General features: G+C 33.4%; 1 protein-coding gene across 3 annotated transcripts in view; it reads left to right on the top strand.

Annotated features, from left to right (window-relative positions):
- LOC115209080 (period circadian protein) overlaps nt 1–25,901 on the top strand; it is a 57,897-nt gene that overhangs the window by 8,223 nt on the left and 23,773 nt on the right. For 2 of the 3 annotated variants that reach the window (XM_036501481.1, XM_029777184.2), the window contains exons 2-4: nt 11,438–11,516; nt 24,103–24,177; nt 25,123–25,289. In XM_036501481.1, the coding sequence (XP_036357374.1) occupies nt 11,467–11,516; nt 24,103–24,177; nt 25,123–25,289 (292 nt within the window). In that variant the 5' untranslated portion in view covers nt 11,438–11,466. Of the gene's footprint in view, nt 1–11,437; nt 11,517–15,910; nt 16,055–24,102; nt 24,178–25,122; nt 25,290–25,901 lie in introns of all 3 variants that reach the window. The other variant, XM_036501482.1, reaches the window with a different exon arrangement.

Here is a 25,901-nt window from a genome sequence, read left to right as displayed (position 1 = left end):
GGGCAATGATTATTTTTTCTCTTTTATGCATGGGTCATATACTAAATAGATTCCACAAACTATATTTTCCTTCTGTGCAGAAGTAGACCAAAGAAGGATATTGCTACAAGAGCTGTAGGTGGCTCAGGCCAAATATAATCGATATCAAGTGAGGACAGTAATATAGCCATTTATGGAAATAATGTGAAGCCTTGGCTGGAGATTGGATACTTGCAAAACATTAAACATTAATCTTTTATTGTTTAGTTATTGATTTTTTTATCCCCATTGTTCAGTTATTGATTTTATTTCCATGTGTTTAACATAGATGATTCCTTATTTGGCAAATAATTCCTTATTCAGTAAAAAATTCCTTATTTGACAAATAACTCCTTATTTGACAAATTATTCTTTATTTGGCAAATTATTCCTTATTTGGCAAATTATTCCTTATTTGGCAAATTATTCCTTATTTGGCAAATTATTCCTTATTTGGCAAATTATTCCTTATTCGGCAAATTATTCCTTATTTGGCAAATAATTCCTTATTTGTCTTAAGTTACACTGATTTAGTTATTCAATTATAATTATACTTGCTTATTATTATTGCTATCTGCTAGTCCCCACCTCCCCGACTTGTGTTTTCACCCCAACAAACCAATCTACATCTCCACATCTCTTCCTTACATTTCCTCCTTCATACGCTATGCCTAGCTCTCTCCCCAATCCTGTCCTCATGGCCCTGTTCCTCTATACCATTGCTATCTGGTGCCCCCCCCCTCCTCCGCCCAAATATTTATACCCAAGTTTTCACCACTCACTCCCCACTTCAGCACTCTTTAATTACACTTCCTTGCAATATCATGTCACTTATATTATGTGGCATTCGAACCTCAAGGGTATGCCTTGGCACTTGCCACCATCTATATCTTGCTCTTCCTTTACTCAACCATCCCATTTATATTCTGATCTGCGTCCATTGTATGTTTGGCATTTTGCTACCATCTCTATCCTGCTGTCTCCCACTCACTCCTTCTCCTGCACTTCCCTCAGGTTGAGTAACCATGTATTTCCTTTATGGTAGCACACCTGTTTCTGTTTTCATTCCTGATCTCTCTCCTCTCTCCTTCCTCTCCTCTCCTTCCTCTCCCTCTCTATCCACTCTCCTCTCTCCCACTCTTTCTCCTCTCTCCCACTCTTTCTCCTCTCTCCACTCTTTCCCCTCTCTCCTCTTTTTCTCCTCTCTGTCTCTTCCCACTCTCTCTCTCTCTCTGTCTCTCTCCGAGTAACCTTGTACTTCCTCTACCGCAAGGCACCTGTTTCTCTCTCTTATCCCTACCTAGTTAGAGCATAACCTCTTTTTTTTTCTCTCTCTTAATCCTCTTTGAAGAAACCACTTCACTATAATGAGATGTAAGCAAATCGTTTGAACTTAGAATACATAGAACAGGTATCACACCTTCTCTTACCTAGTTGCTCTAACAATTCCACTTGTTCATTCTCCTAGACTGGTACCTTATTTGTTGACCCTGACAGGATGAAAGGCAGAGCTGACTATAACAGGATTTGAGATCAGTTCAACTAATTGCTGGATATATATCCTCTCATCTGCTTAATATAAAACCAGAAGCTTTTTGAGGCATTTACACTGTTATTTTCCATTGATATTTGAAATCAAAACAGTGCAGAATTCTGTTGGCTCAACTATATATACAGGCTACAGATTAATTGAAGGTTGATAGAACATTAGATGAAATACCTTCTGGTATTTATTCCTTCTTCTTGCATTCTGTATTCAAATCTTGCCATGTTGACTTTTTATCCTTCTGGGATAAAAGTGAACTGACAGAATCATTACAACATTGGACAGAATGCCTTGCAGCATTTCATCTTCTTTTGAGTTCTGATTTCAAATTTCAATGTGGTCTAGTTGGGTGCTAGGCATAATCCATTGTTTGGTTTAACATATCTACCTGATCCCTAATTCAAGCTTTCGGGCCTTCAAGGATCATTGTCTATAATTTTTTTTTTTACAGTGATACAAAAGCATAAGCCCTGTGGTTAAGAAGCTTCCTTTGCAACCATGTAGTTTGGGATTCAGCTCTACTGCAACTTGGGCAAGTGTCTTATAGCTCTGAGCTGACAAATGCTTTGTCAGTGAATATGGTTGACAGAAACTCTGGAAGCTCATTGTGTGTGTGTGTACATATGCACACAGACATGCGTGTGTGTCTGTGCATATGTCTTTGTGTTTGTCTTTCTCACACCTCTTTGACAACTGGTTTTGGTTTGTTTATGTTCCTGTAACTTTAAGGTCGATTTATTCAACTAAATACTTCAAGGTAGTGCCCCAGCTTGGCCACAGTCCTATGACTGAAACAAGTAAAAGATAAGTCTTAGACTGAAGAAATATCAGTCTCCCTGTGTCCTAAAATGAAATATCTTTCTTATATTTCTTAAATAAATTAAAGGAAGCTTGGTGTCGCGATTTGTCCTATATTAGTTTCAATATGTTTTGTTTCAAATTGACAAAACACTTTGTCATGTTGATTAACATGATAATATAAGTTGTTTCTCTTGAAAGCATCTGCTTGTTTTAATTTGGTAAAAAAAAAATGTAACCTTTGAACCTCTTGGCTGACCAAAGGCTTTGGAAAGGATTTAGTAGATAGAAACTGAAATAAGCCAGTATCTGGTCATTGGAAATCTACTTCAGTTAACTCCATCCAACTCATGTAAGCATGGAAAAATGAACCCTAAAATGTTGTTGATGTATTCCATTTTCTTTTTCTCAATGAAAAACGTTCCCAAACTACAACTTTGTTTCTAGAATGTAATGTTTCTTATCAAGTGTTTTCATGATGACTACCTACATATTTGGCACAGTTTTGGTCAACATATGAGCCCGCAATTTTAATGTCTTGGACTCTTGGCCTACTTCAAATGTAGATGTAAACCATCTCCTGGTTTAGTACCACCACTTAGTACCTTGAGTGTCTTCAGCAGAGTCCATTCTGTTGCAAGCATTCAGGTCAGATATCTAGTTTGAAGGTACCTTCTGCTTGTCTTAGAAGCAGCCATGGGAACTACCTTCCATCCTGACTAGAAGACAAAAATGATAATTTTAATTAGCAACCTTTGTTGGCTATAGGGAGAACATTTCAAATTTTTGCTCTAAGGATGAAGTCTTAGTCTGTTGACAGTTAAAACTATAGAGAACCATTTTGCCTTGATGCATTTTAGAAAATCTTTTATGCAATGATGATAGCTAATTGGTGTCTCTTATTTACAATTTATACTTCTGTTCATGACAATTAATAATAGCAAACGACATGAAGCATCTGTGTGGTTGCTAGGCTTGTTAAAAATAACAAATCCCCCTTCCCTTCCACAAATCACATTCTACTGACCCAAAAATAAAAGGACATATTCAATAATGTAGTCTTAGTTACACTACTCTTGAATACAAGAAGGGTTGGTTATGGCTGGGAGACATTTGATCATAGGCATGTTCAGTCAGTTCTGAACTGTGGTTGAACATATTCTGTTTGTAATGCAATTTTAATGATGCTAACTGGTAAATTTATACTGTGGGATGTTGTTATGCTGTTGAACTTCAAACGTCTCTTGATTGATCTTGACAGAACAAATCTGGTTTTTGTTTTGTTTTTTTTCTTTTTCAGCCTAGCATGTCTAGAACTACATTTTTTTTTTAATCTTGTCCTTTATTGGTAGGTTGTGACTTGAAGTAGATTAGATTCTCTGCCTATGTCTGTGAAGCCAAGTAATTAAGGTTCCTCTCACCTGCTTGCAGTTTAAATGTTTACATATGGTTACCTAATGCTTTTAAACATATCTTTACTTTTACTGCTTTGTTTTCTTTTTTCTAATTAATGCCGTTGTTGATAAGAAATAAGGGATGACGTCTAAATGAATAATTTAAAATAACAAATTGATAATTTTTCTACTGTTCATGGATATTTGCATAATGACATCGTTTTAATTATTTTTCTTCTACAATGTACAGGAATAGCTTTGTGATTAGGAAGTATGCTTTCTGATCACTTGGTTTCAGGCTATTTTCCACTGCAGGACACCTTGGGCAAGTGTCATTTACTATAGCCCCAGGCCAACCAAAGCTTTTCATGCAGAATTGGATAGATAGAAACAGAAAGAACCCCTCTCTATATATGTATGCTTGTGTGTGATTTTGTATTTCTGATGCAATCCTTGTAAAATGAGTATCACAATCATACAGTGTATTTCCTTTGAAAATTTTCAAAGAAAACATGTCCAGCCATAGGGGAGTGTAATCTTGTTTGAATACTGGCAAGTGTTGGTGACAGGAAGGGCTTCCAGCCATAAAAATTCTGCATCATCAAGTATCATCCAAGCATGGAAAAATGGATGTTAAAACAATGGTGATAATGTTGACTTTGAGTACTCTAGTTGAGGTAACTGTTGAGCAACTCCATAGAACTGATCAGCAGGTATGTTGGTTTGACCCTTAAAATATAGAGTTATCATCATTTTGACATCCACCTGTCCATGCATGGATTGGACAAAATTTGTTGATGCCTCTTTTCTATGGACGGTTGTCCTTCATGTCATCAACTCTCGCTTGTCTGATACTGATGCAACGTGACACTAACACACACCAAGCACACCTATACAGATATATATATATATATATATCAATGGGCCTCTTTGTTTTCCTCTACCAAACTTACAAGGCTTTAGTCAACCCCAGAGCTATAGAAGTAGACACTTCCCAAGGTACCTTGCAGTGCGATTGAACATGAAACCATATGATTGGGAATTAAACTTCTTAGCCTCGCAGTTATGTCTGAGTTTTGAGCTTTAAAGATATTTCACTACTATAATGAATACTGTTAGAGCAACTATTTAGAAGCTCCTTGATTAGATTAATTTAACATAAATATTGTGCTACAGATCTTTAATAGTTCTTAGGATTCATAATGTTAATTTGTAAATTATTAGTTGGAGCCTGTCTACTTAACTATTAAATTGAAGTAAAGAAAACATTAATTTTTATTTTATTTAAAAAAATTTTTCATGGATAAAAAATTGTCTAATGATATATATAAACTAATGAACTGATGTCATGTTCACTTGACCGTTGTGCTTGTTCCCTGTTTATGCTGGTTATTTATAGCTCAAGGATCTTAGTTAATGCCAGCCAAATGGTGTGTACATGTGTGTTTATATTGGTTATTTATGGATGAAAGATCTTAGTTAATGCCAGCTGCTCAGTGAAGCATCAGTAATGATTAATTTCACTTCAGCTTCACTGAGTCATGTAGAATACAGTGCAATACTTGAGAATAGTCTGACTACATTAATTTATTTGGATGAATAGTTTAGTATTTATTCCTTGGTTAATGTGAAACTGAGTATCCAAAGCTGAAAAAAATAGATTGATACACAAGCACTTAATGGTTGATGCCAATACATGTTCAGATATACGTTCAAAACATGCACATTGAAGGACTCCCCACCCCTTTCCACCACATCCATTAATTTCACATTAGCATTTTCTGTACATTGCTTTACAAGAAAGAGATAAAAAAAAAAGAACAAAATTGAAGCAAAGTAGAATATGCTTTATCAAAAGATATAAAGAAATGTCATCTCTTCTTGACATTTCCACATTGCAGTGAAGTGTTTATGTTGGTTATACACAGGTGAAGAATTTTAGATAATGCCATCTACTTGAAATATGTTTATGCTGGATATTTATAAATAACTTTTGTTGGTTACGTATAGAGATAGGATTTTAATTAATAAAGCAGCTATGGTTGCACCAAGTAATTAGCCATTTTGCTAAATGATTGGTTTCAGCCTTTTGGTATAAGTCAGATTATGTTCTTATTGATAGGCATGTATGCTGGAGCAAGAAAACCATGGGTTACAGAGAAATTCTATAAACAGTGGATTCAATAATATATATAATAAATTAAAACCTATTTCCAAGAACATATAATCTAATCAGTGTAATTTAATCTCATTCCCAGTGCTTTAGTAACCAAATATAGGAATTCTTAAGTGAATGCCCTATACCATCACAAGTCATGGCATCATTAAATGGTGAGGGCGATTAATTACAATACACAGTCCATATTTACATTATAGATAATCAGCAATTGATTGCCTGGTATTGGCCTGTAAGGCTAGGTTAGTTAATCGATAATTGCCTACTTTGCTTATTTTTGCATCCCTTGAAGTACATTCATACTTATTTGCATATTAAGTTCCTTGAAACCTATGAAATAACATGCAACAGCCAAAGTAAAGTTTGATTGATTTAAGTGAACAGTTTATTAATTAGTGTGAACATGGGATTGGCAGTTTGGGAAATCGATTAATTATACTCTTACTTTGATGTTAAAAACATGCTCATTTGAAAACCGTTTAACTGCATATAGTATTTTATTGTGTGTGTGTATGTGCGTTTTTTTTTTTTCACAAATTAAAATTGTATTTTTAGCTTTTAATGTGAATATTTTTTTGCTTTGAAAGCTTGTCTAGTTTCCAAATTTGGACATTTATTTTAGAATTTGCAATTTGCTGCTATTTCAGTGCTGAAATTTTGCTATTTATGGTTTTGATAAATGTGTTGAAAAGAAGTGGGCAGAAATAGGCATAGTGCATGAAGGGAAATACTTTGATGGTTCAGTGGTGGGAGAACAGTGTCATGTGGGTGAAGAGAGCAATAATTAATTAATGAATGAATAATGGCTAACAGTTAAATGGCTCTAGGTAGCAAGAAAATTGAATGGAATCAAGGGGAAGCTACAGTGGGTGTAGTATGAGTGGTAAGGAGGAGACTGGACAGCATGCCCATATGTGCACGCATATAAACGCTGTGATGGCATATATTGTTTCTAGAAGTCAGTTTTACAGAGGTGAGAGCCTTCAATGTATATATACGCGCACGCACACACATTGTGGATAGGTATCTTTGTCAGTTTCATGATGACAATTCAAGTTGTATGATTAACTGAACTACCTCCCCATATGTATACATCATTTGGTATACACAGGATTTTGATGATATCTATAGCTCACTGGATGGAATATTTCTTTTGTTGCTCCTAACAAGTACCAGATGAGTACTGGGCTTGTTGTAATTCACTTATTCCCGCTCCCTGAAATTGCTGATCTTGTGCCAAAATTTGAACACAGTATGTAGAAATGATTTTATCTTCTGTCATTTGGTTTAATTTTGGCTATTGCTTTTTTAAATATCATTGTTTTGAAAGGAGGAACAAGTATGATAATTTTCTCTTATAAAAGTTACGACTTTGACTTAACATGTATGAAGTTTATCATCTTGATTTTCACTTGTGCCAAGAATGTTGTTTTTACAGTTGGAAACTTTCAGCAGTTTCAAATCTTTCATGCAAAAGAATTGAAAATTTTTTGTTTTTTCTAAATAGAAAAATATGCAAAGTTGAAGAAAGTCAGTCAGTTTGAAATAAATTATATATTTGATTTAGTGCCAAAATGTATCCAGACAAACATGGTTATTTCATGCCAAGATAAAACCACATATGTTATAACTAAGCGCAAGAATATTAACTTTGAACAGCATATAGCTATATTTAGATTCTCGTTTCCTGTCTAAAACCTCTGTTATAATTATTTCTATCAATTTTGGGTATTCTCTCTCTAAGGATAATTTGTGATTAGATAAATCTGAGATATTAGATTCATATTCATGGCTCTAGTGCTTCAAAAAGTGAAGAACTGGGTTACCACCTTGAAGGGTCTGGTGCCTATTCTGTCTCTTTTGCCAAAATTGCTAAGTTACAGGGATGTAAACAAACCAACACTGGCTGTCAAACAGTGGGTGGGAGACTTACATACACAAAGACACACTCATACAAACTGTGTTTATGGTTTAAAAATCTACAAAAAGAAAAGACAGGTAAAAGAACAACAAATTGGTAGGGAGGGGTATTAGTTTGACACTCTGGGAAAATGGAAGAACACTTTTGACATTTCAACCCTATACACTTCTGAGAGAAAAAAAAAAGTGTCTGAATTAACAGTGCTACATGTTGAACTTGCATGCACACACACACATGATGGGCTTTCTTACAAATTCACTCTCAATGCATTGGTCAGTGGAGGGACGATAATAGAAGACACTTGCACAAGGTGTCGCACTGGGAATGAATCCAAAATCATGTTGCAATGTGAGCTTCTTAACCATACAGATGTGCCAAATACATGCATGCATGCACGCACACACAAACATTCAAATGTTAAAGTTTATAAATGAATGGAGAGTACTCAATACTTGATGTAGAGTATATCATATATTGAAACTGAATTTGTTTCTTGTGACTATTGTTTGATACTGCTTTGATTTGTAAATCATCAGATTTGGAGGGAGGGTAGGGGAAATTGAAAAACTTTACCAATCATTGCTCACTCTTTCACATGTTCGGGTAACCAAATAAAAAAGAAAGGACATTCATAAGAAACCTGTTATCAGAACAAGGTTCCCAGGCTGAAAGTTAAAAATAAATAATTTATGAACTTAGTGTGAATTATTTTCTTTGTCTATTGAATCTAGATAATTCTTTTCTGTCCGCTTTCCTAAACCTGTATTTTATATAACGGAGAAACGAAATAAATAGCTTTTTCGTCTATTTTTAACTACTTTGCTTTTGTTTCACAAAATTCCAAGTTCTTATTAAGATTAGAGAGCTAAGAGAATAATGAATATATAGATCAGAAATAACTTTTTTTGTCCTTTTTCCTTCTCACGCTATTGTGTTTGACACAAAACTGGATTAAATTGGTTAATGTAAGCTTAATTTTATTTAGTGAATTAAAATAGATTTAACCAGGTTGTTTACCTCTACCACCACCTGGCCTTAGGATGCCTTTAGCAAAGTACACTGCATTGCAAATATTTAGACCATGTTTCTAGTTTTTGAATAATTTCCTCCTGCCAAAGTCAAAGTCATAGGTGCTGCCTTCTCCCCTGTCATAAAAAAAGAAGGTAACAGTATTTCTTTTAGAGGTAGTGTGTGTGTGTGCATGCATGCAAGTGCAGATGTGTGCACATGCATGTGTGTGTGTGTGTACATATAATCGCTATTATGATAATTGTCAATTTTACGTCATTTTCATGATCGCATGGGTTGCCAGGTTTTCTTGAGCCAATTGTCTTACCATTTGTTGTGGTCTTTTGTCATCTCCTCGTTGAGGTCAATCTCTTGAGATCAGCTTTCAGCACTTCTTTCCACGTCTTCTTTGGCCTTCCTTTTCCACTGCTTCTTTTCATTTGGTTTGTTAGGCACTTGTTTCTTTAGCTGTCTTCTTCTATTCATACATCACATGTTTGTATGAGTGTCATTTCCTCTCTTTTATGCTACATCTGATTCTCTTTTTTTTTTTTTTTTCATCTTCCTTTTACTGCTATACTTCTGCAATTGCATCTATTGTGCCCCTGCAATTTACATTTCATGCAGAGTTCCTACCTACTCCTTTTCTGCAAATTGAACATGACTGCCTCCCTGATGACAGTAGCCTTGTGATTTTTCTTGCTAATTAAAACTTTTGCCCTTGATAGATTTACTTTGAGAGGCCTCTTGTCTCCAGATGCTGCTTCCCTGTTTGGAATTCCTATTCACTTATGAGGCTTAGATTTTCAACATACATGAATATACAGAATATTTTGTATATTCCATTTTTGACAATATTTTCTATGGCTGTTATCCTTCTTACTGCTAATAATTTTACAGAACCTACTTAGTATATTTTATTATGGTATCAGCACTAGAAAGGTCATCATGTCCTACCCTACGTTGTCTTCAGTCATTGACCGACCACAATGACATGGAACCAGTACAGTGTACTGAGTGTGCATTCATTGCGGTGTTAGTCAGCTAGATTAGCCTTCACTGTCTTATGTTGTCTGTGTTCATTTGTCCACTAGAAGCTCTGGCTTGTCTTGTCCTTTGGTAAGTAGAAGAGTGATTAAAGGAGAACCAAAGTGAGTGAAAGAGAGAGAGATAGTAAAGAAAGTGATAACTTAATGCTGGCTGTTTGTAAGAAGATTAATTAAGAACAGCATGAGTAGAAACAGTGGTGAGAGAATGAATGAGTGATAATGATGGATAAAAGTAGGTGAAAGTAAGAGAGCTGGAGTGATGGATGTCAGTAGTGCATGATTGGAGAGGAAGAGTGAGAACAAGAGGAAGTTGGTAATAAAATTGGATGATGGTAGGTGTGGGTTGAATACTGACAGATCCAATGTGATGCTATTCCTCTAACTTGTGACATGATGGGAGATTAGTAGGGTAATAAAGAAGCACATTTAGATCTGCAGAACCATCTGTAAATATATTCTCATATTTTTGTATCACTTATAAAAAAATGTTTATCTATAGTTTGTTTATTAAAGCCTTACACTGGAGGAAATACGATATAAATGAAATCATCTATTTGCTGTATAAGATGTACATTTTTCTCTGAGAATTTTTGTTAAAGCCCAAGTTTTAACAGCTGCTTAGTTATGATTTCAATTCTTATTAGAATAATTCTAATACTCAGTATAGGTAAAATGCATGCATAAAATTGTTATGCATAAAATTTGGATTAATGTGACAAAAAGTCTCACAAAACTTAATTTTGCTAGCTAACCCCTATGGATATTCCGCAGTTTAATTAGAAACCACCACCAAGTATTAAATTGTCTGTGTGCACACATATGTATGTGTGTGCATGCCATTTCTCTCTTCCCCCTCTCTCTTTCACACACACAGTTATCATTCCTTTTCCAAAATATGAAAGATTGTTTACACCACAGGAATCTCTTGTTAACACTAACCACAAAAATCATCTCAGCAAGACTTCATGTTCATACACAAAACATTCATCTGAATGTTGGGTAATTGATTTTATCATTGTGTTGTTCTTGCAGCCATGTCTTTGTCTACCCTGCCTATCTCACAAATAAGTTATATCTAGAATGTACTGTTGTTGTTTCTGAGCTGTTAAAACTGTTTTCTGAAAAGTAAACTGAAGCTAATCTGTTATCATGGGAGCCTTTTTGGTGTTAGAGCCAAATCCCCCTCGAATCATACTCTGTTATCTTAGAAAAGACACACATTGGATAATGTAATCCTAGGTTCCTTGCATACATTAAAATGACAGGATGTTCACAGTTGGACTGCCTTTGATCATAGATCTACTCAATCATGACCAACTTGGGACTCATCAGGAAACAATGTGTTGTAATACACTGCATTTATTAGTTTTATTTTTGTATTAATTTCTACATAGATCCTAAAATTTTTCTTTTTTTTATTATTATTATAAAAAAATATATAAATGAGTCTTGCATGTAAATCATCTCCTGTATAACAATAATAATAATGACAATGATTTGTAATACTGTTGAATTTATTTGTTTTAGGATCAGCCCAACTGGTCGGAAGTTTTGCCATGGCACAGATAAGTTCTCTCTATGATTCGGCCCATGAATCGACACTAAGGTAAGTCATTTTCTTGGTCAATACTGAAAAAAAAAAAACTTTCTTTCCTGATTTATGTTGAACTATATCAAGCCAGGCTGGTGGTGACAATATGGAACCTTCATCTTGGTATAAGTTGTAGAAAGTATATTATAACATTGTTGCAAGCCAAACATGATAATTGTGAAATAAGGTACATTTTTGTCCAGTTTTCTTGATATTAAATTCTTACATCAGTGATGATAATACACATTGTCAAAGTGATGCTCTTTGATTTAATTTTTGATAATATAATCAGATGTAGAAATTTTGTCTTCAATCCTGTACAACTTTTTCTCAGTTTGAAATTTCAAATACTTAAATTAACAGAAAACATCTTAAGCTTAAAGTGTTGAATGGGTGGGTGGAGATTCTAAAACAGAAATTTTAATCAATAAAAAAAAATTTTGAAAAATATTTGTTCAATCCTCTCTGTTTTTATCTTACTTTATATATATATATATACACACACACACACACAGAGTTTATTCTTTCATTTAACACCCATTTTCCCAAGTTGGCATGAGTTAGACCAGTGGTTCTCAAACTTTTTCAGATTGCTACCTGCTTGGTACCCAATCCGCAATCCTAGTACCCCTTTCTCCTACAAATTAAAAACAATTGTATTTCACAATATTTTCAGTCTGTTCCTTTGCTTAGAAAGAAGCTAGGCAGAAAGCAAGAAGTACATTTTGTCTTTGTTCATCAGTGCAGGGTAGCAATCAGAACCATTCTTTTGCAATCAAAAATACTGATATGATTTTTTGAACTTTGGACACAGCTCAATGTCCTTTAAAATTGAAACCAGTTCTTCCTCGATTATTCTTGCTTACTCATTACTGATATCTAAATACCACAAACTGGTATTTTTAATCAAAAATAACCAATATTTTTGTCTAGTTTGTTTTTTTGGGGAGGGGGGTGACAGTTAAAAAATATCTCCCCAACTTCACGCCTTTCACCTTCATCATAAATTATCCCCATAATATACATAAAAAAAGCATTTTTACAGTTTTGACCTAAACAAGCACTTAGAAATTACCTAAAACTTCCCCCGTCTCCAACCAAAATCCCCCCACCCCCTAAGATTTTCTAACATAAGTGCACAAATCTACATATACTTATATATTTGTATGAACCCAACTTAGATGTTTTTTCTTAATTCAATTTTTTTCTTTAATTTAAATAATTCTTTATATATATATATGCACACACACATATACATGTACACTTACATATACACATACACATGTATTTGGCATTGGCACCAAAGGTGGTCAGTGGCGGGAATGTATTCATTTTTTTCTTTTCATTTTGTTGTTGTTGTTCTTGTCATTGTTGTTGATGTTATTCTTGTCATTGTTGTTGTTTTTGTTCAGTGTCATGTTTTCGGCTTTCTAGGTAGTTTTATGACCAGCTTTGTCACTAAATTTTTCTTTTTTTTTTTTTCTGTTCTCTAAACCTGAATGTGCCATTGAAAAAGAAAGGGGTCATTGCCATCCAGTGATATTTTTTGGCCACCTCATTATCACCCCATTTTTCTTCAGTACTCCCCTGGACCATTTCTCTGCCCCACAAGGATGGTGCCACCCGCATTGAGAACCACTGAGTTACTCAAATACATATTGAGTCAGAAACCCTTTCCATCGCTAACTATTTCAAGCAAGAGATCTTTTATTTCAAATATCTTTGAAAGACACCTGATTTGTTGACAGGAAATGCCAACAAACAACACCATCTTTTAGCTCAGTGCTTTTATGTGGAATGCGGAAATGCTCACACACCCAACTATTCATACATACAATTAACAAGCTGGTTGTACAAAGACATTATAGGGTTTAGAAGGATTCTATAGTCTTGTATTTTGGAGAACATAACTTCTCTTATGCTTGTGCTATGAAAATATGCACCCAGTACACTGGTTAAGTAATTGGTGTTAGGAAAGGTACCCAGCCATAAATATTCGAAATGAAAATGGACAGAAGTTCTTGTTGGGTTACTGTTCTTTTATGTGTGGTCAAGGGACCATACCCAAGAAAACAAAACTCAAAACAAGCGCTTGGATTGTGATGACTGTCCAGCCCTTACCAACATGGACAATGGACATACACACACACACACACACATGCAACAAGCTTCCTTACAATTCCCTCTACCAATTTCATTTACAAGGTCACCTGAAGGCTATAATAGAAAAGTCCAACATGCCTTGCAGAGAGATAAACCTTAAGATCACAGAACAATGAAGTAAACTCTATTCATGCATAATTTGAAATTTCAAACAAAGAAAAAGAAAATTTGTTGTTTGTTTCTCAAAAAATTGACTTGTAAATTATTTGATTTTGTAAGAAATCATTTTTATTTCATCTCATTTAATTTATTCCTTATTGTTCAACTGAAATAATAAGTATATTAACTTGCACTTAACCCTATTCTCTCTATATGTAGTCACATTAGTTGGTATAATTCAATTTCAAGTGTGGAACTCGTAGATATAGCTATAAATGATAGTATGTAGAATCCTGCGTTAAAAAGAAAAGGCTTTGGATAGGAAAAGTCAAAGGCTGCCCAGATTTGAGTTCAGCTCTCATTGGAAGCCCTTTGGCTTTTTTTTTTTCATTTTATGGTTCCTGGGTTTTTATAACTCAGCATTCTACATGCTATTACTTATAGCTTTATCTACTTTGAGTTTTACAGTTAAAATCAGATTATATCACATGTCTCAAAGTTTCTAAATACTTATTGGTTTTCTTGGTATGTTTACATCATTGCAGTGCACATACATATATGCATACATCCTGTTCAACTGTGCTGAAGCAATAGTGTTATGGTAGAGCAATAACAGCTGCTCAGATATGCAAGAGTAATTCACAGGTCCACTACTCTGCATATACCATGCTTCAGATTTGGTCATAAGCACCACAGCACACTTTATCATGTAGTGTGTGGTTGTATGTATTTCCTTCACCCAGTATTTAAAACGTATTTAAAATAATATTTAAAATCTCTAATGCACTACTGGTGACATTTTTGAATTACAATAAATTTTATTATTTGATATTTAATTTTTTTCTTAATTTATTCAGTGGCAACCTTCTCAAATGCTCCTAAACAATGCAGATAAATGGGTGAGCAATATTTAGGGGAGGGGAATGTTTCCTTTATTTTTATCACTTACAGAAAAACTGCCCCATAGATTTTTACTAGTTTCTAAATGAGATGTACACATTTGTTTCTCAATTTGTGTAATTTTTCTGATATGTTACTTTTAATTTTCCTTTGTATCCTTTGTCTAATAGTACTCATTCAGTAAATAAATTCAGAATAATATCTAGCATTCAAATACCGCATTAGAATTCACAAAGAAATCAGGTAAAAGTCTTCAGATTACCATCTTCAACATCACCCAACAAATATGAAAGATTGGAATCAACATAATTCAGATGATGCTAGATTAAACATAATTTGGCAAAATGCTTTTACTGACGTGTCTGTAGAAAGTAGTGTTGCAAATAATTAAGCAACCTTTATAATATATTAAAATTGAAATTTATTAGAATTTCTTTGACAATATAGACTTTGATAATTGGTTTCTTTTAGTAAAATTTACATATTTTAAGCTAATTAATAAGAGACTTGCTTTATTATAGTATAGATAATGATATGTAGCATTTTAATGAAGTTGTAATTATGATTAGAGTTTGTGTACACTGGGCATGCTATTTTTATGAATCTTAAGTTCGTGATAAACCCTTTGATAATAAATTATTCTTAATATTACATTTATAAAGCAACTTAAGCACTGCTGAGTCTGCATTTTGGTTTAAATTCTTGGTTGGAACTATTTCATTTCATTTATCTTCTAATGCCCTTGAAAATAAGGACATCACATAGTCTCATCCCCTATCCTCCCACATTTAGAAATTAATCTGTGCATTTGTAAGAAATGTATATTAGCTGAGAAAGTTTAAGATGCAAAGTTACTTTTTTAAAAACACTCGGATGTAAAAATTCCATAATTTAGAGGTAAAATTTGAACTGAACATGGAATGAAAAATAAAAAAATAGATAGAAATATAAATTTCTTACTCTGTTAATTAGTCAAAGCTTGAAGTGAATTTGAATAGAATATTTATTTTGTTTAATATGATTTGAGCATTTTGGATTTGCTTTTATACAAAATTCTGTTTGTTTTAAAATATTCAATTTATTAAATTATATTTGTTATTGAAACTATATGAGAATGTCAGCTGAGAATTTTGGTATTTTTTTCCTCATAGCTTGAAATGATTTTCATTTTGAAGCACATATTGTCTTTTTATACCTATGCTTTTAGCCTTTAACAACAACTTGAAGGTACTTTTTTTCTCTTTCAGTTTTTTTAGCTGTCTCCCTGCTTGGTTTGATTCTGGCACCTACGAAATTCAACTATTTACTTAAGTTATTATTAAAGATCTTATATCTGTGTTATCCCAAGTCCATATCTACTTTCTCTTCACAAATATGGAAGATACTGTGAGGTAAGTTGTAATTAGCTCCCATTCTAGCTATGCAGTGTCTTAAAAAATAGCCCACTTTGTCATTAGAATTTTAGTGTCAATATTACTTGTATCGTAACGGTGGTGGGTTGGCAGAATAAGTAAAATTGAACAATCCCTTGTGGGATTAAGTTTCATCCCTTTGCTTTCTGAGTTCAAGTCTAACCAAGGTAGAGTTTGCCTTTCATCCTGCTTAAGTTGATAAAATAATACCAATTGTGTTGTGGGCTCAGTTTATCAAATATGCCTATCTGTCAAATGTGAGGCCTTCTACCTTTTAGAAAGCACTATTACTCATACTTTTTAATGAACTAGGCAATGGAATTTGGGATAAATTTGAGCAAGTTTAAAGGAAATACACTGGTCAAGATACCACAGTTACTTTGTGAAAACCCATTTATGTGGTACTTTCAGAAGACATTGAGTACATATAATGAAGACAGTTATTCTGTGTATAAAATAGAAAATATCAGAAATCACTTTTAAATTTTACGAATAATGATTGCAGTTTAACGATACAACCAACTACAGATATTCAGAGTTTAAAAAGATGTAATAATTTAGGGACATTGCTCCTTGGTTTTCAAAGATGTGGCTCTGGAATTCAAATAAATGTATGCTTCTCTTCACTTTCAAGAGTTTCAAACTTTGTTTTCGGGTCAAAAAGGGACTTATTAAAAGTTATTTGTAGTATGAACTCAACCGTTGCAAAAACAAATTTTATTTTGGTTACCTAGAATGAAATGGAATATGTTCAACTTGCAATCATTTATATTATAAAAACTTCAGCTCCTAGTCATTCCTTCCAGAAACCGTTACAATCTGTTGGACCAGTGCATATCATGTTAAACGGATGTCGGACAAATGTCTTCTGAATATTAAGGGAATGTTTTCCATGATAAAAATGAAGCTCAGTACTTCACAAACCCATGATTTGTTTGTGACTTTTACCATACCTCCCACTTCTTACAGTGATAGTTTCAATTAAAAATTGGTGAACAGACTCAAGCATTGGGAGTTAAATGTCTTGACTATAGATACTATAAAGTCTTGGTAAAAGGATATGTGTCATTAATTTCTCAGCTGGTTATGAAAACCACCATCAACTCAGCACACAGCATTCTCTTTCATTAATATTTCTTCCCAAAAAAATTAAAGAATTTGGTTGGCATAACATTTGCAGTAGTCCTTCAGATTATCAGCAATTTGGAAGTCTGCAAATTATCTCAAAAAGGGGATAAAAACTTAAAACTCGGGTTACTCTTTTTTTCTCTTCTTTTTTCTTTTTACCTGAAAACTGAAGCTTTTGATTAGGATAACATTTGTGAATCATTGACAATGATTGATAAAAAAATGAATATATACACAACAAAATGATTTTAAGTTAATTATTTTTACATAAAGTTATATTTTGCTTTATATCTAAACATTAGATTTCATTATAATTAAAAAAAAAAAGATTTGTTTAATATTCTATCTAAAAATTAATTCTGTTAATCATAGGAAATCAAAAGTTCTTGCCATAATTTGAAATCTGAAGGTGGTCAGTGTTGTACATTTTTTATAATTTCTCAGTTAGTTTGTCAACTCTTTTAGTTAATTTTTTTATGGCAAATTATAAAGCAATTACAATGATGCTAGAGACGAACATACATATAATATAAAATAATAGGCATTGGATATATGTGAGGAAGTAAACATATTATGTGAAAAAAGAGTGTGAAGAAGTGCCACTCCCAAACAGTGGAAGGAATCCGGGGTAGAGAGAGACCTAGGAAGACATGGGATGAGGTGGTGAAGCATGAGCTTCAAACGTTGGGTCACACAGAGGCAATGACAAAAGACTGAGACCTCTGGAGGTATGCTGTGACTGAGAAGACTTGGCAAATAAAGTGAGTCCACAGCCATAACCTACACCAGTGTCACATAACCAGTCCACTCAAAAGTACCTTGGATCGTAGGGTGACATGCCATGCTTGAGGAGATCTGTTGAGTCAAGTAGTACATCAACATCAACAGCAATATCATTTTGCCGTTTATATATATAGAGATTATTATTAACCTTTTTGTTACTATATCTCAGTTGAAATACACTGTCCTTTGTTTCAATTTATTTTGAAAATAATAAAGAATTTAGAAAAATAATTTTGTCATTATTAAGAAGTGAATGTAATGAAAATTATATTGTAAAGGATGGAAAAGTTTTCCATACAAAATTTATTAAAGAAATGTGTCTGTACAATAGGGAGTTATAAGTAAAGCAAAATTCTGAATCCAAAATTTACTAACATCTCATTCTGAGAAATAGAATTGCTTCTACTAAGTCTTTGTTCATAGAAACTTTTAAATCTGATTAGATTGTTTTCAAATTAGTATCAGTGAAAGATTGTTATATAACATTGGATTTTATTATAATTATAATTAATATAATAAGTTATATAAATCTTTATGTACTCCTTACTAAAGGTTAAATAGTAATCAAGTAAAAATAATCTAACTGGAAATTGGTTTAAGCTTTTAATATGAATTTGCGAGTAGTATTCTTAATTTTTTTCAAACATTTCTCTGTATTGTGTTGCTTGCTGTGTGGGTGTACTTAAAGTACAGTTGCAACCCAACCAGTCAGTAAACAGTACATTTATTATTCTAGATAGATTGCACAGCTGTCTAGCTAACCTAATTTTTAGGGATAACAGCACTTATAACATTACTTTTCAACTATTTTCTATAATCAGTCCCTACTACCATGACTGCCAAGTTATATAGTTATCTGCATTGCTCTAGAATTTTAAGAAATTCATTTGTATGTTACTGATGTTCCAAGCCTATTCAAAGGTTAATATTGAGATTATAGTACCCAGTTATTATTGACCAAATAAACTTTATGCTGTTCTTTTCTACTGACATCATCAGACAGTATCTACAGCCCATACTATTCTCCACTAGTCCTTTTTTTTCTTTTCAGCTAGTTATTTTTGTTTGATTATTGTCTGGATTCCAAAATGTTTGGCTTCTTGCAAGTTTTTTTCTTTCTTATTTCTTTCAGAAATTGTTTTGGTGATCATCTTTTTGTTTTCCACTTATACACTTTCACTTCATCTACTAGTCTCCCATTTTCCCAATCCCAAAACTTGAACTATATATGATTCTATAAGTCATTCAGAAATCTTTAATTTCTTAGTTTTAGAGTGATCCCATGTTAAAATATTTCCAAGACTGTTTCCCTAGTTCAGTTTTTCACTAATTCTTACTTTCACTGATGTATTAAGATAAATAAGAAATTTTGATTGAAGATGCACAATCTTGCTTTTGCACTGTAAATCTTTACTTATTCCACTGAGTCTCCCAGAGACATGAGCTGCTTTCATTTTTCTTAATATTACCTCTCTTCTATATCATCTACACAAATGTAAATGAAAGAAAGCAGACCAGTTTGAGAGCTGACAAAATACTCAATCCCATCTAATACACTTATTTCTCTTTTGTTATCATTCATACTGTGGTCTCTTCCAACCATATCCTTCACTGTCTTATTTCCTGTCTCATTTTCCCCAAAGTTACAACCATTTGGAATTTCTTTTTCACTTTGATTTTTCCTGCAGACATCAGCCTACATAAGTTCAAACTGAACATTAATTGAATCACTTTAATAATTTGCTTTTCCTCCTCTGATTGATTTTTTTAAGGATTTGAAGAAAAAAAAGCTAATATAAAAATTCTAGGTTCTGTGAATGTCAAATGCATCTTTTATCTGATATTAGTTGTGTTTTTTTTTCTTAAATAATCTTTAGTTATTCTGTTTTTGAATTTAGAAGAGTCTTTTTGTCCTAAAGCATGTGGGTGTTTTTCAAGGAAATATGAATAGAGAAAACATGGTTTGTCATTTGTGAAGATGATAGAGGGAAATGTCACTAATCAAGAGTGTAATATTAGACATAAAGGCTAGAATGTGTTTTTAAGTGAGCAAAGAGATCATATATTATTAATTAGAATATTTGAGTGGTATGGACATGATATTAAATCGATTGTTGAAAGTTTGATAATAAAAAAAAAGTGTCGGGAAAATAACCATGGATACCATAGAAAACAATGTGAAAGACTTGTTAACTCTGCTAGTGTGAAAAGATGGCTGTTATATAATATGAGAAATGCCAATTCTCTTATAATTAATCTTCGTTTTAATTTCTCATTCAATCTGCATTAGATCAATTTACACATTTTTAAAGTAGAAACAATATTAAATTTTCTTTTCTTAGTGCTTTGTCTATTTTGAATTGTTTTATTTCAATTTCCATAGAAATCTGTTTGGCTTCTTGTCATCATTGAGTTTGCAGTGAATACTAATTTACCTTAATTTCACCAAGCTATTTTAAAATTTGTTCAGTGCATTTTGTACAGCGAAAGATATAGTAGGAAATACTTTTTGAAAAGATGGATTTCTTAAATTATATTTTAATTATACATTGTAATATATCCATTTTTATGCTACTTGATTATTCTTGTAATGTCTTTCAATGGTGTTTGAAACTCAAGACTTTCTGCAACCTCTTTATAAACTATAAAATAACTATTGTATTTCATGCTTCTCTCTATACTGACATGGTTTGTAGTGTTTAATCATCTATTCTCATTGTTGCTCATCTTGAACCACTTCTGTATCTCAGATACTATAAACGAAGGGTAGTCAGTTTGTTTAATAAGAAAAGCCACATGATATTTTACACTCAATACAAATAAGAAAATATATTGTGATATAGTTTTACTTGTTAAAGTAGATTGATTAATGCCTGCTTGTTGAAGGCTTTTATCGAGTCTTCTTCATTATATTTTATACTATAAAATCCAGTCGGTAGGATGTTAAGGAGTCACACTTGGTAGCTTTGAGAGCTGCAGTTTGGCCACTGTTGCTATAAACCACAACCAAGATTGCTTTGATAATTAAGTTAATCAATAGATGAGACATATCACTAATATTTCAGAGCTAGCTTATAGAATTAATGCATTATGCTCTTAATTATCAGCTTATTTGGTTTATTGCTTAAAAACAGCTACAAATTGAGGTTCATCATTTCTCTCTAGACTTCCTACTGATCAACAGTATTCCTCTTTCTTCTAATTCAAGATTTCCATAGACAAGTTTAATTCTATGGAAAGAATCCACTTACACTCCAGTTCATTTTCAATCTTCTTACATACTTAACAAATTTAAGGTTTCCAAAGGAATCTCTTATATTTAAGTTTATATTAAGGATGGAGGTAACTTGCAGTATTTGAAATGACATTCTGAGTTCAAATCTTGTAGAGGTCAATTTTGCTTTTCATTCTTCCAGGATTGATAACTGCCAGCCAGAGGCAGTGAAATTCTTAGTCTCAAGACAAGATGCCTTGCATTATCTATTCATGTTCTTTACATTCGGAGTTCAAATTCTGTCTCATAGTAGCAGGAAACACTGCCTTTTTTTAAACATGCTGCAGACAGTGTTAAGTCTCCAGTGTCAAACAGAGTAACATGTAGATTGAAACAACTTGCTCAGTTGCATCAATGTGCATGAATACAAATGTAGATCAATAGACACTAGAACTGAAATATTAATAAACTGACCTCCCTGTAACTTGTGGTTTCACCCTGACACATCTTTACCACTATCTTCTCTCTCTCTCTTTCCTCTCACTTTTCCAACCGCGGTAACTATTTATCTCCTTTACTGCTAGACACTTGTTTCTGTCCCTCTATCATACTTTAACTTTTCATCACCTGGCACAATAGTACACCTTCACCTGAATTGAGGTTGTTTTGACTTGCAAGTTAACCTGGTGATCTCATTGATGCTCATGCCATGTAAAAAAAAAAAACTTCTGTGAAGTGGTTGGCATTAGGAAGGGCAGTTTTCTTGCTGCCAGCTTCTGTTGAACCATCCAACCCATGCCAGCATGGAAAACAGGCATTAAATGGGAATGATGATGATGATAGTCTTGATTTGATTAAGTCTGAGATCTAGAATTATAGTCTTAGTTATTGTAGATTTGATGAAAGTGAAAACAAGTTGATGTCAGTGTGGGATTACATTAAGCTTGTGGAAAGATTAGTTTGAATATAATCTACTGCAAAGAGATTAGTGTCTGAATGTTGTTAGGAGATTTAGTTAGGTTGTTAAATTCAAATGCAATGTTACACATTTCATGAACTACTTGTTAATTTCACTTATCTCTGTCCACTAATCACCTTACTTCTTACCACTGTTCTAACATCCAGACTAGTTTGAATGTATTTTATCCATCTTTTTTAATGCTTGTCAATCTCTGATTAATTTCACATTCTCCATCAAATTCATTAATTTTATGAATATAGCATATAGACTTATAGTTTGCTCACATGTTCATTTGTTCGTTTTTAATGTCCATTTTTCCATGCTAGCATGGGTTAGGCGACTGGTGTTGAGATGTTGTTTTAGTCATAAATTATATTCGTGTATCATTATTAAGACAAGGTATGCAATGACTGAATATTGGAAGGGTAACTTTCAAACTCTTTTTTTTAATTTCCGTACGATATATATAATAATAATAATAATAATTTGATCTTCGTGCATCACCCAAAAGATAACCACTGCAATATATGAAATCAATTATAGAAAAAAAAAAAATTATTGTAAACATGGGACGTAACTCCAATTTATACATTCATGAGTTGTGGTTCTTTGTTTTCTAGATAGATTTTGCGTGCGCGTGTGAATAAATAAAATATCTATGTATATTCTTTTATTCTTTTGCTTGTTTCAGTCATTTGACTGCAGCCATGCTGGAGCACCGCCTTTAGTTGAACAAATCGACCCCAGGACTTATTCCTTGTAAGCTTAGTATTTATTCTATCGGTCGCTTTTGCCGAACCGCTAGTTTAGGGAACATAAACACACCAACATCGGTTGTCAAGTAATGGTGGGGTGGGGACAAACACTGACGGACAAACATATATATATACACATACAATGGGCTTTTTTCAGTCTCCGTTAACCAAATCCACTCAAGGCTTTGGTCGGCCCGAGGCTATAGTAGAAGACATTTGCCCAAGGTGCCTCATAGCAGGACTGAGCTGGAACCATGTGGTTGGGAAGCAAGCTTCTTACCACACAGCCACACCTGCGCCTACATATACATTTATAAGGCGCTAGCTTATTTTTACTTCAAATCTCTTCTGTAAGAATTGAAACTATCATTTTCTGACTCAGTGATAGGCAAACTTGTGTCGCTTTTTTTTTTTTTTTTTGTCTTGAGGGGTTTGTGTATTCTCTTTCTGAAGTTATGTCATCTCTGAATTAATTCTGCTAAAATGGCCTTATGCTCACAGTTTTACTTAGCATAAAAAATATTTTTCTATTTTATTTTCAACTGAAACAAATTCCTTTTTTATTCTAACTTATATTTGCAATACACAGTTATAATAATTTCTAACAGAATTGTTTTATCAAACTTCATCCAATGTAAATAATAGCAAATACTAAGTTACAATTTAATAAACAGTTTGTGCTGTAGATTAATTGCATCTGATCAGGATACTTTTAGGTATTGTAGGTTTGATACTTTTAGGCTTAATTATTTTATATAAAAGTAATGATTAAAACCCATGTCTATATAGCTGATAAAATTTGGTCTTCTGATGATGTGCTTAGGTTCACTACTGAAGTTACAGTTCTGTAAACTTGGAGAGGGAAGGTTCTGCCAGCTTTTAATTAAGAACTAAATTAATCAATCAAATCAATATATCTGAAAGCATTAAATTTAAGCTGAATTACTAGAATCGTTCATTATATTTCTTTTTTTTTTGTAATAAATCATTTTTAAATTGCTTACTAATATTTTTGCTATCAATATTGACTTATTTAAATGAAAATTCATTAATGAAGGAACTGGGTTTGCATTTTACAGATCCAGTAATCTTAAACGTTTACGTTAAATGTTATTACATCCAAATTAAATATGAAATTATTTTGTGATTCAATATTCTTAAGTGTCATTTTTGTTTTTATTTTCAGGGGAAGTTCTAGTAGTGTAAGCATATCCCTAAGCAGTGAAACTACTGATGACCAACCATCAACAAGTGGTTGCAGGTATGTCTTAAATGAACTTTCTTATTTACAGTTTAACTTCTCTGTTGTGTGTACTAATGATAGTCTTAATTAGTATTGCATTCACATCTTTTATCTTTTACTTGTTTCAGTCATTAGACTCTGGCAATGCTGGGACACCACCTTGAAGAATTTTTAGTCAAATTAATCAACTTTTTTGTTCAAGACTTGCTACTTGTCCTATCAGTCTCTTTTGCCAAACTGCTAAGTTAAAGGGATGTGAATATACCAACACTGGTTCGTGTCTTTTCTCTTGACATTGATTGAGAAAGATTCAAGAGGATCATTAATGGCATCAATTTTACTGATGAGTGCCTACAAAGACCATAACATTGTCTCTTCCTCTCAACCAAAAAACCCAGCAAGTAAAACAAAAAAGTGGGAAGGGACCTGTTGAATCCATATATAGGTGCAGGCATGGCTGTGTGGTTTAAGATGCCTGCTTTGCAACTATATGGTTTTGTGTTCATTTCTACTGTGTTGGGACCATTGGCAAGTATCTTCTATTGTAGCCCTGGGCCAATCACTACCTTGTGAGTGAATATGATAAGTGGAAACTGTATGGAAGTGCATTATATATGCATGAATATAAGTGATGTTGATATGTGTTTGCCCTTCCTTCCCTCCCCACTACTTGATAACTGATGTTGGTTTGTTTATGTCCCATAATTTAGCTGTTTGGGTAAAGAAACTAACAGAATAAGTCCCAAACTTAAAATATATGTACTTGGGTCAATTCCTTTGATTAAAATCCTTCCAAGTAGTGTCCCAGCATGGCCACATTTAATGATTGAAACAAGTAGAAGGTAAAAAAAAAAAAAAAAGATTAGATGAATGTTTTTTTTGCTTTTTTTAATCAAAATAATCTCTTTCATTGACCAAAGGCTAATTTGATTACCCTTTTTTTTTCTGTTTTCTCTTTTGCAGTAGCATGCATGTTACCGGGAATGAATTTAGGCAAATCAAGAAAGAAAAAGTTAAAGCGTATATTCAACAAATTAAATCTATGCTTCCTCCATCAAAAGGACGTGGAAAGAAGACTGGCACCTTGTCTGCTCTTCAACATGTCATTGATAAGTTGAAGAAGTTAAAAGGTTGGTTCTCATGTTTCTTATCACCTAACTGTTTTTGTCTTCTGTTTCATTTAAAGCTTTGCCTATCCAAAGCATTTCTATAAGTTTGTCCTAAATTTCTATGCTTGTTTTCCGAAGCTATCCTTCAATAAATGCCAAGTTACTCTGGTGATTGAAAACATTAGGAATGTGTTGGATGGATGGAGACGACAAGAGAGTATGGGAGATTGGGAATAGGAGACAGTAGGTAGGCAACTCACTGTAAAGATTGGGTAGGTTTGAAGGGTGGATGTAGTGAATGGTGAATGACCAGTGATTCAAGAGTTGAGGGAGGTGGGGAGAGTAGGAGATGACTGGCAGTATGGAGCAGCAGAATAGTGAAAGTGATACAAATGATAAGAGAAGGGCGAGAATGTCAAGAGAGATACATGCGTTTGGGTGGGTTGCAGAAGTGGGTGGGGAAGAGAGAGGCAGGAATACAGAGATATGTATGGTGTGAGGGAGGAAGGAGAATTTAGTGTCTCAGGAGGCAGAGCAATGAAAATGTGGGTGGAGAGAACAGTAGTAATGGATGAAGGATGGATAACAGATGAATTGGTTCTGTAGAGTAAGGGAAGCAGTATAAAGGAAGAA

The sequence above is a fragment of the Octopus sinensis genome, linkage group LG3 (assembly GCF_006345805.1).
Source record: "Octopus sinensis linkage group LG3, ASM634580v1, whole genome shotgun sequence".
Classification (NCBI taxonomy): domain Eukaryota; kingdom Metazoa; phylum Mollusca; class Cephalopoda; order Octopoda; family Octopodidae; genus Octopus; species Octopus sinensis.
The sequence above is the reverse complement of the archived record's forward strand: the minus strand, read 5'-3'. Positions and strand labels throughout refer to the sequence as shown.